Below are 18805 nucleotides of genomic sequence, written 5' to 3'. Positions count from 1 at the left end.
GAACCATACATGACTTTAGGCAGACCCTCTGTGCTCTTGTGACTCAAGAGGAATGAAGTGTCAGTTGGTTTCAAAAAGTTGGATCAAGATGAGGTCAGACTCAGAAACTTCTTAAAGCAGCATTAGGTGCAATTCTCACCTTCTGTTTTCCTTTATCCAGTTGCTGGAAAGAGGTAGAGAAGTAGAAGGGCCAAGAATGTCTCTAGAGAAAATCTCTGCCAACTTCAAAGCATAGGAAAGGCTGTTTAAGCAGTTACTCCTTCAAGAACAGATCTCCACACAGTGTTAGTTGGCTCATGCTCAGACAGCTCTGAGAGCTTTTATGTCAGTGTTGATCAGCCAAGATGCAGCAGCCATGCTGCACTGCCTAGGACATCAAGGCAGCCTGTCCTTGATGATCCCACCTGAAAGGAGGCTCTAGCCAAGTGGATGTTGGCCTCTTCTTCCAGGCAACCAGTGACAGGACAAGAGGGCACAGTCTCAAACTGCACCTGGGGAGGTTTAGGTTGGAATTAGGAGGAATTTCTTCACAGATTAGGCATTGGAATGGGCTGCTCAGGGAAGTGGTGGAGTCACAGTCCCTGGAGGTGTTTAAAGAAGGACTGGACATGAAAAAAAAGATAGACTCAGTGGCATGGTCTAATTGCCATGGTGGTGTTCAGCCATAGGTTGGACTTGATGGTCTCAGAGATCTTTTTCCAACCTCATTGATTCTGTGATTCTGTAATCCCACAATCCCCAAAGGAAGAAGGAGAACCATGACTGTATAGTTTGTGCTGTACACGAAAATCAAATATACCTAGGATCTTGTGGAATGGGGAGGATGACAGAGAACATAAGGGAGGAATCTAAAGAATGGATTGAATGATTTCTTTGAATGGAGGGTTGCTTCTTAAGCCATTATCCTGTCAAGACCTCTCAGAAGCTGGTTGGGAAGCCAAAGTGTATGGTGAAAAGCATGAGCACCATTGCTGTTCACTGCATTTTCCAGGAGATTTATGTTCATTCACTGTCCAATCCAATCAGATCCTACCTTGACTCTGAACCTACTGCCTGAATAAAAGAATGTATCAGGAAAATTGGAGTATGACAGTAACATTTGGTGTATGTTGCTCAGAAATTTAGTACTTTTATCTTTTAAAATCAAGTATTTCTGTAGTGATTCTTGAGTCCTGGTGTCCCTTTTTCCAAAAATGAGAACTTGCTAAGTTAGGCAGAACTAGTTAAGGCAAAAACCCTACATTTTCTTCTTCTTTTCTTACATTAAAATCTTAAAATAATTTAAATCATCAGATTAAAGAAAGCAAATGCTAGGCATTTTTTTTACTTAATAAAGATAGCCAAGCAGGCAGTAGATAGTGCTGACATGAAAACATAATGCCACTTCTAAGAGCTGCAGTGTATCTCAAATCTACATTAATAAGGATTCCCTCTTGTCCAAATTAATCATAAATTTTTCTTTCTTTACAAGTTGTTAGCCTGGTTATATTTTGTTATTATGGGTAGCAGGAAACATTTTTGGGGGCCACAGTTTTATCAGAAAAATTCTTATGAATGTGAGATTGTACTAATAAACATAGTAGCCATTGTTTTCAAAAGAATACACAACTACTTTTTCATTCTGCTTCCCTTGCCCTGCCATGCAAATCTCCTTATAAATCATAGCCAGCACTGTTATAATCTTCATGGTAGAAAGCTCTAAGGTCTTCACATACAAAACACAATTCAACAAGTCTCTCAACATTTTTGAACTATAACCATTTCACATGGCTGAAAAGCAGTTTATAGTCTCTGATTCTTGCATTATTAACATGGACCATTTAAGAAGCTTTCAATAATAAAGTATTTTATCCCCTCCACCTAGAAATCTCTCTCCTTTTCTGGAGCAATTCATTATCCTGGCCTGAAAGAACAGATCCTATATGCAAGACGGGTTTTTGTACAATGAGTACTGGAGTTTCAAAACTTCATTAATTTCACAATTAAATTCTGTGCAAATGCCATCAGTTTCCTGTTACTGGAGAGATAAATTCAGCATTGAACTTTTTTCTAAAGTTTTTCTTTTGATTTCCTTCCCTGGTGAAATACTGTATTGGAACATTTGAAAGAGGGAGAGTGAAAAAAGGAAAAAGCACACTTTCCCTTGCTGGAATATGATCTTTCAATAATAAAGACTAAAGATCCAACCCATACAGTAGTAGGATTATAGTTTTGAAGAAGATTTAAATGGATATACTTCCTTCCCTTTCTTTGCAAGCCAAAGTGTGATGTCCTGCAGCAGGCAAGCATTGTCATGCAGTTGGAAATGCTTATCTGAATTTCTAGTTCTAAGGGGCTGGGTGGGAAATTGGCAGGACTTGGTCTTTTTAAACAGCTTGAAAATGTCTTGAAAGAGCTGAGGCTGTGGTGGCACTCTAGTCTGCTGACAAAGTGTGGCATCTGCCACCAATCAGCTGCAAGCAAGATAAACCCATGCTGACCATTCAGTGCATTTTCATGGTAGATGGAAGTTTTTGGACAAGACAGTTTCTCTTTTGCCCCCAGTCCACCTGTACAGTTGCTGTGGGTGCCACTGGGCTGCTGGGCAGTTGTAGATGAGCAGAGCAGAGTTGCAAAACATATTTTGTTAGGAAGGGGTCATTTGGTTCAATCTCGTGCAGTAATAGCCTATCATACAAAGACATTTCACTGTCACAGAACAATGACAATACCCTCTTCCAGTGATCCCTTCGTAAAATCTCCTGAGTGCATAGCATTTCTAAACCACAGTAACAAGCATTACCTATTGTTAAAGGCAAAGAGCTATAGCATTCTTAGAAAATTAATTATTTGAGAATTAGAGATGAAGTTCATACCCTTTTTAGATTAATTTTAGGTGACTCACAAATGCTGATGACCTTTTAGTTAATATGGTAAAATAACTCCTGCTTCCTTCTTACATATGATTTTGACATTCCCATCAATGTCTTCTGACCAACCACTAGCCTCATCTATGACCATACTCAGTTTTTCAGTTGATGTGCAGTAAGAAATAGAAACCACAAGCCTGCAAAGCTTTCAGCTCCCTGTTGTCAGTGTGGTCAGCAACAGTCAGCATCTAGAGGAGTGGTCTTGTTATGTTGTTCTATTTACCCATGTTCTTATTAAATTGGATGTCTTCTGCAGGCACTACTGGAGAAGAAGAATAAACTCAAGGAGCCAAAGAAGCCTCCCCCTGTCTGTGAAAAAATAGAAAGCCCTGTTCCTAAGCCACCCACTCTAATCCTGGAAAAACCATCAATTGTAAGTGAGCTGGTTTTAGCACTTTTTTCCCTGTTGGTCCCTGATTGTTTCCTACACAGTTGTTAGAGAAATGCCCAGGGAATGAAAGAAGGGAGTTTTATCTTTTGTGTGCATCCATGTTAAAAATAGCCATCATTATTTCTTAAGACTCTGTCTCTATTCTGTAAGGATACTAGCAGCCCAAGATTTGAAATAATTTACAGTATCTGTTGGCCAAATCCTTAAGTAAACTTTATTTTATAAATACATAAATTAGTAGGCATGTTATTCCCTTGTTCTTGGGCAACAAAAAGGCATTATTATTATTATTATTATTATTAATAATAATAATAATAATAATATTCACTAGCTTCCAACCTTCTGATCTGACAACACTATCATAATCCAGTGAGGCAATTAAGTTTAGACTTATTGAAGTCAGAGAGACATTGGCTGCTTAGCACTGAGCATGCACTTCATTAATTTTTTGGAATGAAGTCTTGTCATCATGCAGGATGCTGTGTTTGATGAGCATGCACCAGTTCACAGATAATGATTCTCCTGCAGAGACTGAAACAGCAGTAATGATGTGTCATGGGGGATGTGATATGCTGTAGGGAAAAATTACTTTTTAGGGGAGCTGCAACTTCCTTTCCTTTCTTAAAGTAACATACTTAAGAGCTGGTTGCCCCAGTGGACTGTTTTGTCTTCTTACTAACACCAGTTTCATGATGTACTAAGAATCAGACAGAATTTCCATGTAAACTTGTGAATTTAAGAACCACACAACTATGAAAGGGAAGAGAGAAAGCCTTATTAAATCATCCGTGTTGCTGTGTTTCTTTGTGCAGCATGATATTCTATGTTTTATGCAGTCTATTTTAAGATGACTGCAACTAGAATTTCTTATCTCCTCAGGGAGAGCCTTCCACATCTTTACCAACTTCTAAGCATTAGATATTGTATTGCAGTGGTGAGTTTACGTGTTTAGGTTTACCAGGTTGGCAGATTTCTAAATACTGTGATGTAACCTGTAAAGAAATCAGAAAAATATTTCTACACTTGTAGCCATTCTTGAGTGTGTTCACAGATTATAGTTGGGGTTTTTTTTAGAATTCCAATACAATAGAATTCCATCTTCATTAATTTTGTCAACATTTAGTTTATTTTCAAGAATCTTTATGTGGGAACACATAAAAGATGGAGCTCTCCAGTGAAACTCCATCTGTAAAATCAGGCCACTTGAGCCACTGAAGAGCAGCAATAACATCTCCTGCCTTGACAAATCCAAGTAAGGTTTCTCCTACCGGGTGGCTGTCAGGAGCAGTGAAAACAAGGCTTTTCTCTGTTGTTAATGCTTCTCTTCCTGCCACACACCCATACAAGTACCAACTGCTAAGTGCTTCCCACTGGAACTGAGGATCTTGGAAAGGAACTGTGCCAGAAGAAAGTGGAGAGAATGGATTGGAGAGAGGCACTACTGCAAGCATCCTCACCTTCTCTCCCCTAGGCATTTCTAATGGACTTAATAGCCACAAAAGCTCACAGAGCACCTCTGAATTCCTTCATTACCTTATGACTTTCTTCCAGCCTCCTCTAGTTTGCAGCCATCTCCTAGATTCTTCTATATCCTTAATTTTATTTTTTTTTCCCTGCAGGACATGATAGGCTTTTCATGTCCCCTCATTCTATCCTGCTGGTCTGTAGCAGGCAGATGGACAAGCTGATATTACACTTCCTAAGGCATCATTTTCTGCATTCAAAAACAGAAGTACAGAAAAATACTCCTCATAAAAATTCAAACCTAATCTTAGTTAATATCACACCAAGCAGTTTGGCTTACTGGTATCTGTGCCATCAACATTTCCAAAACTGTCCTGAAAGGATTTCACACTGTAGCCAGGTGATGTGGTAGAGTTTAGCTCTTTAGAACTGGAAATTCATCCCTTCTTTTTCCAGAGAAGAACATACCAAATCAAAAGTCCTCTCGCTAGTTCTGCTTTGCTCCTCCCAGGTGATGGTGTGGAACGGCAGGAATGCTTCCTTTTCAACTGGGAAAACTCAGTCTTCAACACCTAAGAGAAAACATAACTAAGATTCAAGCCCACATAACTTCTCTCATCCCACACTCTTCCCTGTTTTTCCAGCACTTCTTAAATACCACATGTCAATGCAGACCTCATAGGTTCTTTATTAAAAAAAAACATGCTTCCAATTTTAAGATTTTTCTATCTTTCCTAGGCACCCAGTGGATTTTATCCTTTTCCTGCTGTCAACTCCAAACTAGAAAACCCCTCACCTAGAAAAATACTGCCATCTGTGCTTTGTCTATTTCCTCTATTTAAAATAAGCCCTTTTTTTTTATTTACCTTCTGTGGTCATGTTCCCTTTCCCACCACATGCTCTGTCATTCTTCCAAGTAGGTATCAATCACACAATGCTAGGCCAGCAAAGTTCTCAAAGAGACAAATCACAATGGACTGTAGTTAATTTTACTTCCAAACAATCACTTTCTGAGTCTTATATTTACTGAGTTACTCTGACAAAGATCACCACTGGAATAAATATCAAAAGAAAAATTGTATATGTTCCTCTTCAATTTAAAACCCTTTTCTGTGTTTAACAGCTCTCTTGGACATATTCTGTCCTCTTAGTGTCTCAACCTGTTAAATTAATGTAGCTGATGCTCATTTTGCAAACTTGGATTCAGTCAAGCTACAAATATTACTTAAAATGCATACAGTAATTTTCTCCATCAAAGTCTCCTTACCATTAGGTTCTCATCTCTTAAGACCCTGTAAAATCTCAAATAGAATCTAATTATACAACCTTTCTTCCCCATCCCTTGTAAAACACGGAAGTACATGTTATTCTGACTCACTTTCCTTTCCCTAGAAATTCGAAGAATGGTGTTCAGAAACAACCCAGGAAAGACAGGATATGAGTTAGACTGTTTAACAGTTAGACAGATAATGTACAGAAATCCCAGTCTCCAAAGAATTACATAATTGTTATGTGGATATTTGTTATGTTTCGGCAGGAGGAAGAGGAAATAGACCTGGCGGTGATCTGTCTGCAGAAGTTGCTGCGAGGCAGGGCTCTTCAGAACATGGTATTCTATTTGTTAACATGGTAACTCTTTGTTAATGTCAGTCTTCAGAATGATGGTGGGAATGACTGATTGCAAAGGGTGTTTGAAATCTTTCTTCCACAGCACTAATCAGGGGTAATGAGGCTCTTCATAGCAGAATTACTCAAATGGAAAATTCCAGACTAGATCTGGACTGTGAGTACATTTTGCCATGATTACGCCAAGGTCCCAGGCACAAGAAACCTCCCACATCCCAGCAGGGCAGTTTGTATTTTGTACCATCTTTCTGCTTTCCACTGGTGGTGAGCTGGACCACAGATGAGGAGCAGCTGAAGCCTACCACTGTGATGTGCAGGACCCATCATTCTGCTTTCAGGGGAACAGAAGGGGGTCTAGCTAAAAATTAATTTACTAGCCATGCCTCCTGGGCTTTATATTGAGTCTGTCACTTGTGATCAGACTAGTCCTGAAGGTTTGTTTTTATGTCTGCAAAGAGTACAACTGATACTTTCTCTTGCAGTAACTATTTAATGTTTTGAAGTGTTCCCATGCAGGACCCTGAGCTTTAGTAAATGATACAATATCATGGAAGCAGCTTGAGGTGGAATATAGACTTCCCAAGTGTTCTCCAGTTGCGTGATGATCTGTAAGAAGGATGGTTGAGGCCACTGCAGGATTGTTGACTTTCAGAGCATTAAATATCCCACCATTTTAAGAATCTTCTTCCAGCTACTGCTGGATCAGAAATATATTACTGAGTTGGAGAATGACACAAGCAGGGTTGAGCGATCTTTTGTTGGTCTTGGAAGTCCTGTTGGAAGAGAGTGTGATTGAAAGCAAAACAGTGTTGGAAGGGCTGGGCTACATAACTCCATAACAGGGATTGTGGCAGTTTCAGCAACCTCCCCACCAATTTATGGCTTTGGGCTGTTGCTGGGATCCCTCAAAACGAAGGTCAGAGGACAGGAGATGTTGAAACACTGAAGCTGTGACATTGAGATATAACAGGGTATGCAAAAGACCCTTTTGACATAGGTGGTGTTCTGCATTGCAGTGGTCTGAGTTTGGGTAAAGCCAAACATAATAATAATAAGAATTAAAAAAAAATAAAAAATTTTAAAAAATTAAAAAAGAAGAAAAATAAGTAGCTGATTTACCTGACAGCTCTAGCATTTGCCTAAATACAACCACAAATTTGTTACAGAGAACTAGGTCTTGGTAACAGCTGACCTTGCAACTTGGAGAAAAAGGGTGTGCTCTGCTAGCAAAAACATGTTGCTCTCTAGTCTCCATTTAATATGTTCAGTTGTTTACCTTTATTTTAAAGATGTTTGAAGGGAAGGAGAAGCGCCTGGATCTGATCCAAGAGCTGCGCACCACTCACGCGCTCCAGGAGGATGGACAGCTGCTCTTGACGGCACAGAAGCAAATGACACTGTCCTTACAGCGACAGCATGAGTCACAAATGCGCCAGGTTTGCTTGCATAGATGGGAAGGTTGATTCACAGCTCTGTCCTGACCAGACACTCTGTGCCTGCAGTACCACAACACTTTCACATTTAATTTTTTATGTTTTCTATTATCCACAGCACAGAAGGCACCCCAAAAGCAATAAAGCTCTTCTAGCACAGGCCAAGCACTGAATGTCTGAGGAGCTAAAATTGGTCTCTCAGTGCTCTGGAGACTCTGGGGAATCTCAGAAACAGACTGAGGCACCCTGACCACAGCTGCTATACAGGCTGTGTTTGCTTTGTTTGCAGACAGAGCACTTATTTATATTTACAGAGCTTTGAACAAACTGCAGTGTCAGATGATCCTCAGTTTTCCCATATTTCAATCCATTTGACTGGTACTATGACCTGGTATCACAAGATGTGCTTGTCACTCACATCTGTTGGATGTTTTCCTGAATGTTTGTTACTGCTGTGTCACTTCCCTGCATTTTTTGTTGCTTGGCACCCTCTCAGGCTCTTCCTCAGCATAAAACCTCAAAAAGGAAGCCAAAGCTAACTTTGTGAATCCTGCTGGGCTCAAGACTTCTAGAACCTTAGCAATGGTGACACATTGAGGTACCTGCCACTGTAAGCAGAGCAAAGATATTTTGGGCTCCATTCTCTGCCAAGGATCTAGTGAGAGCCAGGGATGCAAATTTCCATCCTGTTTCCTTACAGTGCTACAGCCTTCCAGGGCAGAGTGAATGAAATGGCAGATGCTGGTCGGGATTGGATTAGAAAGAAATTTTGTCTAGAGTTCACTACATTTCAGAGAATACAGTATCTGTCACATTCCTGCAAGTTTTCTTGTTTTTACTACTCTGCTGTTTTTTCAATGACTAGCTGTGAGGCAATTTGTCAGCTTCCATATTAAAATAACAGCATCCACTGGCCTGGTGGAGATGAAGCCATACCACTGTTTCCTGCTGGTTGGGCAGCAACAAAATTTCCCCTTAAATCTCAGTAAAAATTGAACCAGGTGACTGTTTATCATTTAACATTTAGCATTTCCAGATATTCCCTCATGCACAGGAAACACAGGTGTGGAATACAGAAATACAGAATATTTCTTCTGAGGAATTAAGAGAAAAATAAAAGTCTCAGGCATTAGAAACTTGCCGTGCTCCATTTTTTCTGGAAGCCCACATGAGAGTGAAGGAGAAAGCAGTTCAAACACCATAATGACATTCATAGAGAAGGAAGGAGAGCAAATGGTAAAGATACTGACCTCTGATCTCAGAATTTCCCTTTTGGAGAGCCGCTATCCCCCTCTGCTGGTATTGGCCTCCTCTCACTTTTTTTTTTTCTTTTTTTTTTTTTTTACTGTCTCTGGAGGTTCACAGTCCAAGGCTCAGGTTTTCAAACATTTTGAACTTCAAAACTCTCAGGAATGCATGTGCAGGAGTTTTCTCTGTGTGTGGCTATTTCAGAAAGTCACTGAAACTCTCGGTTCTATAGGGTTTGGTGGTCACAGGGTTTTTTTCAGGGTTTTGACCATTTCAGTGTAAAAGAAATGCTTCCGGCTAGAAGAGGATAGAAATTCCACATAAAACAGTCAGAGATGAGGAGTTGAAAACCGCTGACTCATATATAACAAAAATCTAACAGAAGACTGTTCCTGAGTTGTTTTCCTCCATTTCACACCAGTTTTATATACAGCACCTGGAGCAATGAAGAGGAGGGAGCACTTTAGTTCCATGTTCAGTCTCCCTCTGGGGTGGTGCAGTTACTGCATCACCATCTTCCATCTGAAACACCTGTGGGCTAAGTGCTGTCACTTCTAGATGTGTGCAACACTGGGCAAATGGCACAGCTGTATAAGAAAGCTGATTTATTATTTCTTGTCTGGGATATTTCAGCTCCACTTCAACTTTTATGTTTAGGTCTATTCTGTAATTGCCTGTTTATTTCAACAGAACACAGCATCCCAGCCAGTTCCAGACATTCCCTCCTGCCAAGGCCTGTGGCTTCAGAGTTCGTTCTGGAGATAATGAACTCCCAGTAGATCTTGTCTCTTTCTGCAGTGCAATCACACATACCCAGCCCATAAAACAGGATGTGCTTGGAACAAGGAGTGAATGGCACCATAATGCTGAACACCTGGAATCTTGTCTCAGCTCTGTCACAGACTTTCTGTTTTTCCATTACCCGGAATTCTGAGGTCTCATTTACACTTCTGCAAACTTAATATATTATTACTGTCAATTTGAATTTATCAGCAGTTAGTAACTTGTACAATTTTAGGTTCAATGCCTGAAGCTGCAGGCACTCATGGTTGCACTGTGCATAAACCAGTCAGGGCATGTGACACATGAAGAGTGCCAAACTCCTGGGACTGTCCCATGGCTTATTGGAGTGGATGCTGCAGAGCTGTCTCACATGCCTGTGGTAGTGCTGGGACTTCGTACAACGTTCCTGGGGTTTCTAACACAATTCTTTGCGTTTTTCTTTTGAAAGCTGTCAGCACTGGAAAGAGACTTGGCCACAGTAGAAGGAAGGACACTGGCGAACATGCTTGATTTTCTGTCCAAAGAGCTGGTGAGGCTGCAAGAAGAACGGAAGAACCATGCTTTGGCCCTGCTGGCTCAGAGACAGAGGCGGATGCGGGAAGCAGAGGAGAGCGGACGGCGGCAGCTGGAAGAGAGCCAGCGGCAAGAGGAAGATGAGCTTTTCAGACAGGCAAGAGAGGGAGACTGGCTGGACTGTAGGCAGTTTGTAGGAGCTGCCTCCTTGTGGGAAGGTTCAGATGGATGGGAGCTGCTGCAGCACTGACTTTGGTGATGGCTAGTTTTAAAATTGAGGGGGAAAGCTTAGTGAAGAGAGAGTGATTCCTTCCTGAGAGAGTCATGCCTGTCAAACTAAGGATGATCTGAATACCCCTACAGAGATTCCTGTTAGGCCTGTCATGAATGGGTGTAGGTTTCTAAATTTCTACAATAAACACCTATGGAGAACAGATGTACCTAGATCATCTCTAGGGATAATGTTTTGTCAGCACTTGTTCTGCCCAGCAGAAATATTAGGTGCTTTTCCAGGAAGGATGCCTTTAAGCAAGGGTTTGGAAATACTTTGACCCCTCCCCCAGCTCAAGTGGACTGCAAATAACAAGAGGTACAACATTTATTTTGAAGTAATGGTAATAGATAAAATAACCTTGAAACCAAGGAAAAAAACCTGAATTACCATACTCCATAACTATTCTATAGTCCTATTCCTATTTCCTAGCTCTTAACTGCATGAAGCATACTTCTCCCCGTTGAAAGACATGAGTGGGAGTCTAATTGACTAAACCAATAATTTTCAAACCTTGTGGGAGGTGGTTAATACCAAAAGGGTCTGGCATCATGTTTATTTTTAAAAAATTTTAGCTTCTCATCTTTTCTGTATTTCTGAGTGGTAAGCGGGTAAGGCCAAGGTGCCATAAACTTTTGCCCTTCAGATTAGGAGAAGGAAAACACACATTTCTAGAATCTCATCTCTACAACCATCATAAGAAAGCAAAAAATTTTATCTTGGATTTTGACTGGCTTGATGGAACTTTCTCCTTCAGGGTTTGCTTGAATAAAAGCTGATTTATTTACTGAAGTCAATATCCATGATTATTACTTGGCAATTGTTGCTCAGGGGACTGTGAGAACTGAGGGAACAACTGCCATTACATTTACAGGACTAACCTGCTTCACCAGAATTGGATCTGTGAATTGGTTTTATTTCACCTGCACTTGTTCAATCGGTTCTCAGAAAGAATTACTAGAAAATAAATTTTTACAGAAAGCATCTCTGAAAACAAATCTCAGGTTGGCCTGCCTGAAACAAAGAGTCTTGTGAAAATCTGTTGTTCATGCTTCTCTGGATATCTTCCACTGTGCTCCTGGCACAGCAATAGGCAGAGGAATAACATCTTGGTGTTTTGTTCTAGGTGGTGCATATTCAGGACAGAACTATTGACACCTACTTGGAAGACATAATCCTGAGCAGTATGGAGAGGACAGCTGAAGAGCAGGCCAGGGAAGAGGTTCAGAAAAGGGCTGTAGAAATCAATGACATTGCTTACGAAATGGAAAGTCGGTAGGTTATTAAACAGCACGTGAGGGGCTGTTCACAGCAGTTTAGAACCTGCCTGACCATGTGCATCTGTGGCTGTGTACATCATCCAAGCCATGGGAAGGGCAGGGCAGTGCTGCTCGTGGTCGCTTCATTAGTGTGGCTGCTGTATGGGAACCAGGCTGTTCCTACCTGCTACACACATATAAATCCATCAGAGCCTTATTTCCGTACAGTGTATGCCAGGTTCCCTTTGCAAATCGCTTGTGTGATCTGTGAATCACCCTTTTTAGATTTCTCCACACCAGTGTGAGGCTGTGACTGAGCTTTAAGTGAATCTGAGAACTGCCTAAAGCAATACCCATTCATACCGATCTTTTCATTTATTTACACTACTACAGAAAATCCATTTGAAAGAGATCCTAAAAGATACAGCTATACACAGCCTTTCATTCTGGGGTGGCTGTTCTTTAAGGAGCTGCCAATGTCCATGGAGGTCACTCATATTGATGGCTGCCTGACAAGGCACTTGGAGTAAAGTAAGTTGTTGAGAACACCACAGTCTGTGTTTGCCCGGGGCATCAGCAGTGAATACTTTTTAGGACCTGCCAAACCCCCGGTTCAGTTTCTGTGCTCTTTTTTTGGAATTGAGCCATAAAAATCCCAATGACACAGTGACTCTCCTATGGTACAGCAGCTGTGTATTTTGTATCTAGATGAATGCAAGCAGAACGTTGGAATCCTTGGGGGAATGAAGCATAGATAATGCATGCAGCCCCTGGGCCAACTGGGAACCCACCAAACACTGGCATGGAAAAGAGCACGGGGGCCAGCCAAGTGCAGAGTCACAAAAGGGAAGAATTTAGCAAACTCAGCAATGGACCAAGGACTAAATTGACAAAGACACAAATCCGCAGCGATATCTCTGTGTCTGACTCAGTTTGTCATCAGAGGGAGCTGAGCTTCTCAGTACCTTTGAGGATAAGGAGTATAGGGTGATCCTGCTTTCCAATGCACTGTGGAACACGTTGGCCATGCACAGGGGAACAGTCACACTGTCATCTATTTGTAGGATAAAGAGAGACCCAGCTGACAACTGCTGCCATGACAATACACTCCCTTGGAGAGAGTAAAGCAAGGGAGACCTGTTTTTGCAGAAGTGGTCTAGATAGAAAATTAAAATACTAATACCACTGTGCATCTATCCTGTAGTCGAACTCGCCTACAGTCAGAAGAGATTGTAGCAGAGCTGGTTTACAATTTCCTGATCCCAGAGGCTGAGAAAAACTTCATGAGAGAAAGAGGTAAGAAGATCAGTAACTTTATTTTCTTTATGAACTGGTTCACTCTCCTTATTCTAGCTCCCTGAAAGGAATAATGCAGCTAAGAGTTGTCTCAGTTCCCTGAGATTCCTTTTTGGCTCTCTGCAGGTAGAAAGTTAAGCTCTTTCACCTTTTTGAGTTTCTCATGAGCTTTAGTCTTTTTAAATGGTGACTGAAATTCAGACCTGCTGTAAGATCTGGCCTGTGCTTATGCCAAGAAAGGCTGGATCAAATAATCCTTGATGTTCCAACCTGGTTTGCTATGAGAAATTTGGTGTATCTGCAACAATAAAACTGCATTAAAAGAAGCAGCCCATTGCACATTCAGAAACAAACTGGTAAAAATCTTTAAGTAGCACAGCTGCGAATTGTGTTATTATATGGCAATTTCTAAACCTGCAGAAGACTTTAACAAGCAAATTACTTAAATATGTCATATATGGAAGGAAGGTTATATACTTTCCTATGCTTCCCTCTCCTTCCCAGTTGGCTGAGAGCAAGAGGTAAAGATAAAGTTTTAAGGTTGGCTGTAGTAGCATCATGTTTTAAGGAGATAACCTTGCAGTTGTAAAGGATATTTCTATTTAACAAAAAATGGAATGTTGTCTATCGAAATACAGAGGGGAAGACACTGGAGACTTGTGTATTACATTAAGTCATGTAATTAATAAGTGGCTGTTCCTATCTGGGATGTTTCCACTGACCAGCACAGGTGGAAGATTGTGACTAAACCAGTCACCCACAGAAAGTGAATATGACCTAAGGAAAGCAATTGAATCACAACACAGCTTGTAGGGGTCCTTGCTACAGTGCACTTCTCTGCCTTGAGAACAAAGACACTTAGTTCAGTGCCTCTTTATTGCTTTGTGAATGAAAACACAAACCCTGAGTACACATTTTGTGGTCTCAGAACTATACGAACTTTCTTCTTCCTGGCTTGTGTGCTGCCACAACAACAGGACCTGTTCTGCAGCTGGCAGTTCTGCATAAGCTTAAATCAGCTCCCTGTGCTCCAGCACTCCTTCTGCCAGCCTTCCAGAGCTGGTGATGTAATTGTAGTCAGTGAAGCCTGCAGCTCAGGCACTAGCACACACAGGTTAGCCTGCCTCAGAAAGGAGAGCAGAAAGAAGACCTGGAGATGGCTTAGGATTCTGGACATAGTGAAGACATTCATCAAGGCTCAAAATACGTACTGGGCTTAAATGCAACAGCAGCTAATGAACAATGCACCTCAGAAGCACTCCCAAACAACAGGAAAAAAAATCTTCAGAATCTGTGATAGCTACAGTGAGTTTGCCTGGAAAGCAGAGCTAGACCAAATTAAAAATTAAAGGGGATGCTGGTGGAATATAGCAGTAGGATGTTAAGTAAGAGTGATCAAATATGATCAGGAAAAATTTGTCATGATATTCTTGTGACAGCAGAAATCAAATGTCAGGAAGAGACGTGGCTCATACTCTCTTCTGCTGTTGCTGCATGGGGTAGAGGGGGCTCCGTTCACTTAAGACAGTTGAATTCTACCAGATGTACACTCTGATGAACACACCCTGCTGTAAACCTCCTGCACAGCGATACTTTCAGAATCATTAACTATTCCATGGAAATCCAAAGGAAATACTACCAAAGAATGGCATTAGATCTTATAAACACATTACTGCATTGCATTTCTGTGGTAGCTTTTAAAGCCTTCCCTATAGTGAGCCAAATTATTCATTATGAAACTATGTTTTAGCAACCTGGCCCATGCTTGAGCATTCACCTTCCTTGAAACTCTCAGGAAGTGATCTAAGAGCACAGTTACCTGTCCTGTCAAAGGAGCAAATCCATTTGTAGAACAAAGATTTGAGGGCCTGCAGGTTTAGTCTTTGCCTACACTTTAACTTCCCCTTAAACACCTCTGTTTTGCCATTGCCTAGTGTAGGATTTTTTCCTCCTAATTTCATTGTATTTTGATGCATAAAAGCAGGGGTTATCCCATACTGGTTCACCCTGAAAAACCTCTGCACCTCAATTCTGAACCCTGCCTCAGTGGAAGCAGAAGTCACTGTGCTGATATGAAGAACCTCGCTTGGAAAAAGACAGCCACTCACCCATTTCAGCACACTGTCCTTTAGATAGAATTCACTGTGGAGGGAGAAAGGGACTGCAGAAATTCCAGGGGAGAATTCCCAGTATAGATGATGCAGTTGATGCAAACAATTAACATAAACAGGGTGGGTTGGTAACGCTGAGTGACTGAGACAGGGACAGCAGAACTGTGTGCCAGCATGCAGGACACCAGTGCTTCAGATTTAAAGTCTAAGCACAACTCAGCCTTGAAACAGGCCAAAGTAAGTCTTGGACTTCTGGAGGGAAGTGACAGGATGAGAGCTACACCTTGCTCCTGCACGATTCCTTACGCCCTCCATAAGGCACACAGTGCTTCAGTCTCCATGACTGAGATAAAGAGGGAAAGGGAGAACAAAGAATAGTCAAGAGCAATAAAGAGAGCTGTAGGGTGAACACTTAGGCTTGGGTAATTATTTCCCAGGAGGTGGGTTGGAAATGCATACAAATAGCTTTGGATGAAAGGAGGCAATCCTGCAGTAGCTGAGGGGAGGTGATAAGGTAGGCAGGTGACTTCATGTGTCAGTTGTGGCTCCGAGTCTTACTTTGAACTCAGTCAGAGTTTCTGAGTGCAGGTCAAATCCTGGCACAGGAGATAGCAGATTTCAGCTGGATTCTTCAGAGGCTTGCTGCAATTAACAGACACTGAAGGGAAAGATGTTAAAGATTGAAAATATATCCTGGGCAGTTGTTCCCAAAGCCGGAAAGAGCACTTTGGCTGTGCTTCCCACTGTGGGGGCCAGTCTTCAAAGTGAAATGCAAAGTTGGTTGCTGCTATTAGGTGGCAGTAGAACGCTTTCAGCCAAAGTTAGAAGGGCGTGATTTTTTTTCCTGAGACAGACTTTTCCACAGCTGCAGGGCTGCTAAAAGCTATTCCTCCCTTCTCCCCTACAGAGAACACTTTGCTGTACATTTCCAAGTAAAAGCCTTATCTCTTTTTATGCACAGTGAGGCAGTCCCAAAGAAAACACATCTATGCTGCTCATCAGATCATCCATGGAGGCACAGAGAGGGCTCTGGCTGATCTGGCACCGCATCAGGAGGCATCTGCCCCTGAGAGAGAGGAAGATTCTCCTGCTGGGACAGCTGCTGGACCAAGTGCAGCTGACAGCACTCACCCTGCCACAGTTGCACATGAACTCGGACAAGGATTCCACAAGGATCCTACAGCCTCCTAGGACAGAAGATGAGTGAGTTCCCCTTCTCCTGTGTGATTTGAGTTAGGAGCATGGCGAGGGAAAGGGAAGCACATTATATTTACTTTTTCAGGGCACCCTGAATGGAAAGCCCTCTCTCTCCCTTGGGCTGTCCCTCCTGCTGCCTGCCAGCAGTGCTGTCCTTGAACCATTCTGTATACATTTTGGTGTGGCAGCTCCCTCCACTCCCTCCCTAACTTGCTTTGGACTTCATTAGCCAATTTTTCTCTTCTGATTATTTAGAGAAGCTTGAGTGAGAAAGCAGTGTTAGCATTCCTTGTTTGTTTTCCTGGCACAGACCAATAAAAATCTGCACCTGGGCTTTTGGTGGTATTTCTTTGCTTCAATAGCATTAAATGAAAAAATACTCCATAAGTGGGAAATTTTGAGTCAAGAGCATCCACAGACAAGTGTGTCCCACTGATTTCCTTAGTGGTGTAAGGCCCAGTGGCTTCCTGCTATTAATAAAGCACAGGAGCTGAACAAAACCAGTCAGATTTTGCATCATCTTTTCATATCATTAGTCCTTGGAGAAAGAAAAGGTGCCCCTGTCCTCAGCAGGGTGGTTTCTGACAAGCAGGCAGTGTCTGGCACAAAGCTGGGTGATAACAGGATGACACGGACATGGCAGGGCTGATGCATTTTCCAGAAATGTTACTCTTCAGGCTGACCACTTCTTGCTTTTTATCACTGCAAAGAGCAATTCTGGAAAGAATCTTATTTTTCTTGGAACAGTGTTAGTCACTCTGGCTCTCCAGCTCCGAGGGCTACACAGAAAGGGTGCTGGCTTTGCCGTGTGCTGGCTTTGCCGTGTTTGCAGGCACAGGGAAGCAGCGGGCTCAGACAGGCGCAGTGCATCTGTCACAGAGCTCACGGCTCGCTCAGCTCTCCAGCGCTCACGTGTCACAACTCCCAAGGGCTGTGGCCTTAGCGCATGAAGGGACATTTACACCAAGCACGACATTTTGGAGGGGCGGGCACAGCCACACCACCACACCCAAAATGCTCATTCATTGATGGCTACAGCTTACACAGCCAACAGCAGTACTGGTCCTCAGTGCTACAGTGGTAAGGGGCTGATCTCTCCCTGCTTCCATCACTTCTCCCTGTGGATCGTCTTTTCCTTGTGCTGGGTCTGTAAAGCTCAGGTGTGGTTCGGCTAATCCCGACCGTAGTGCCTCTCCTACATAACACAAACCAGCAGCTGGTCAAAAACGGCACTCATTAATGCTTTTCTGTAAAAATTCTGCATCGAGTCTTTGTTTTGTGGTTAGGCTGGGGCAGGGTACAGGGAAAGGAATTTACAGGGAGGGGAGAGGGAGGAGATAGCAGTCTGGATACCCCTGTATTCCACTCGGGAGTAAGTAACAGCTGGAGGGACGAAAAAGAGCTGCACCAAACCACTGCTGGTCTCCAGGTCGCTGAACCAGGAGCACCAGGGGACTGCTGGGGCCAGGCAGCCTCTGTAAAGTGCTGCAGTTTCTGGCAGGAGTCAGAGAGAAGTGACCAGTTTTGGTTATGACTCTGTGAGGATGATCCCATTATGGACTGGGGATTTGGGGCAATTCTCATGGTATTTGTAGCTGGTCAGTAAAAGGGAAGGTTGCAAATACAAAAATATAGAACAAAACACTCTCCACAGTGTGGGAGGAGGAGCTGTGCAGGGATCGGATCGGCTCTGTAGCCTCAGGCCACCTTGGACAAATTTAGTCTGGTTAAAAGGAGGGGGGATAACATGAATCACAAGATCCAGTGTAATAGGAGAGACATGGAAAACTTGATACACAAGAACAGGAAGGCCCATCCATTGAGGCACTTGCTGTATTTCTGAAGATGGACTTTCAAAATAAACATTCTGCACGCGGCTCATTGTACAATTGGGTGTGGTTTTATAAAGCTAAGTATTCCAACAGGTGTGGGAATGGACGGAGGTTACAGCACTTTGGTCTTCTGTCGGGATACAGCTCTGCATGACAACGAGGGGGCAGGGGACTCCAGATGCTGTACACAGGCTGAGCTATAAATGTCTCAGCTTCTATTATGATTTAAGGGACACCATCAGGGTAAAGCCATCTCTTCCACATGACATTGCCTAGCATGTAAACTGAAGGCCATGGCAGGATTCCTGCAGGAAGCTCTTCTGTAGAAACTGCTTTCAATTGTTATGCAGGTCTTTTTTTCTCAAGCTTTGCAGAATGTACTTTGAGAAGGAAAATGAGCACAGTGCGAGAGAATTGGGATCATAAATCAACAGCATAAGAATGCACCATTCCCTCTCCTAGCAGGAGACCG

At 42.4% G+C, this 18805-nt stretch overlaps 1 protein-coding gene across 3 annotated transcripts in view; it reads left to right on the top strand.

The window, feature by feature from the left end:
• CFAP91 (cilia and flagella associated protein 91) overlaps window positions 1–16947 on the top strand; it is a 30891-nt gene extending 13944 nt beyond the window's left edge. For all 3 annotated transcript variants that reach the window (XM_015635303.3, XM_015635294.3, XM_033517320.1), the window contains 7 exons: window positions 3166–3282; window positions 6302–6373; window positions 7680–7826; window positions 10303–10524; window positions 11765–11913; window positions 13102–13193; window positions 16266–16947. In XM_015635303.3, coding sequence (XP_015490789.1) covers window positions 3166–3282; window positions 6302–6373; window positions 7680–7826; window positions 10303–10524; window positions 11765–11913; window positions 13102–13193; window positions 16266–16495 — 1029 coding nt within the window. In that variant the 3' untranslated portion in view covers window positions 16496–16947. The remainder of the gene's footprint in view (window positions 1–3165; window positions 3283–6301; window positions 6374–7679; window positions 7827–10302; window positions 10525–11764; window positions 11914–13101; window positions 13194–16265) is intronic.
• The last annotated feature ends 1858 nt before the right edge of the window (window positions 16948–18805 follow it).

The sequence above is a fragment of the Parus major genome, chromosome 1 (genome assembly GCF_001522545.3).
Source record: "Parus major isolate Abel chromosome 1, Parus_major1.1, whole genome shotgun sequence".
NCBI lineage: Eukaryota > Metazoa > Chordata > Aves > Passeriformes > Paridae > Parus > Parus major.
This window is presented reverse-complemented; position numbering and strand designations above follow the sequence as displayed.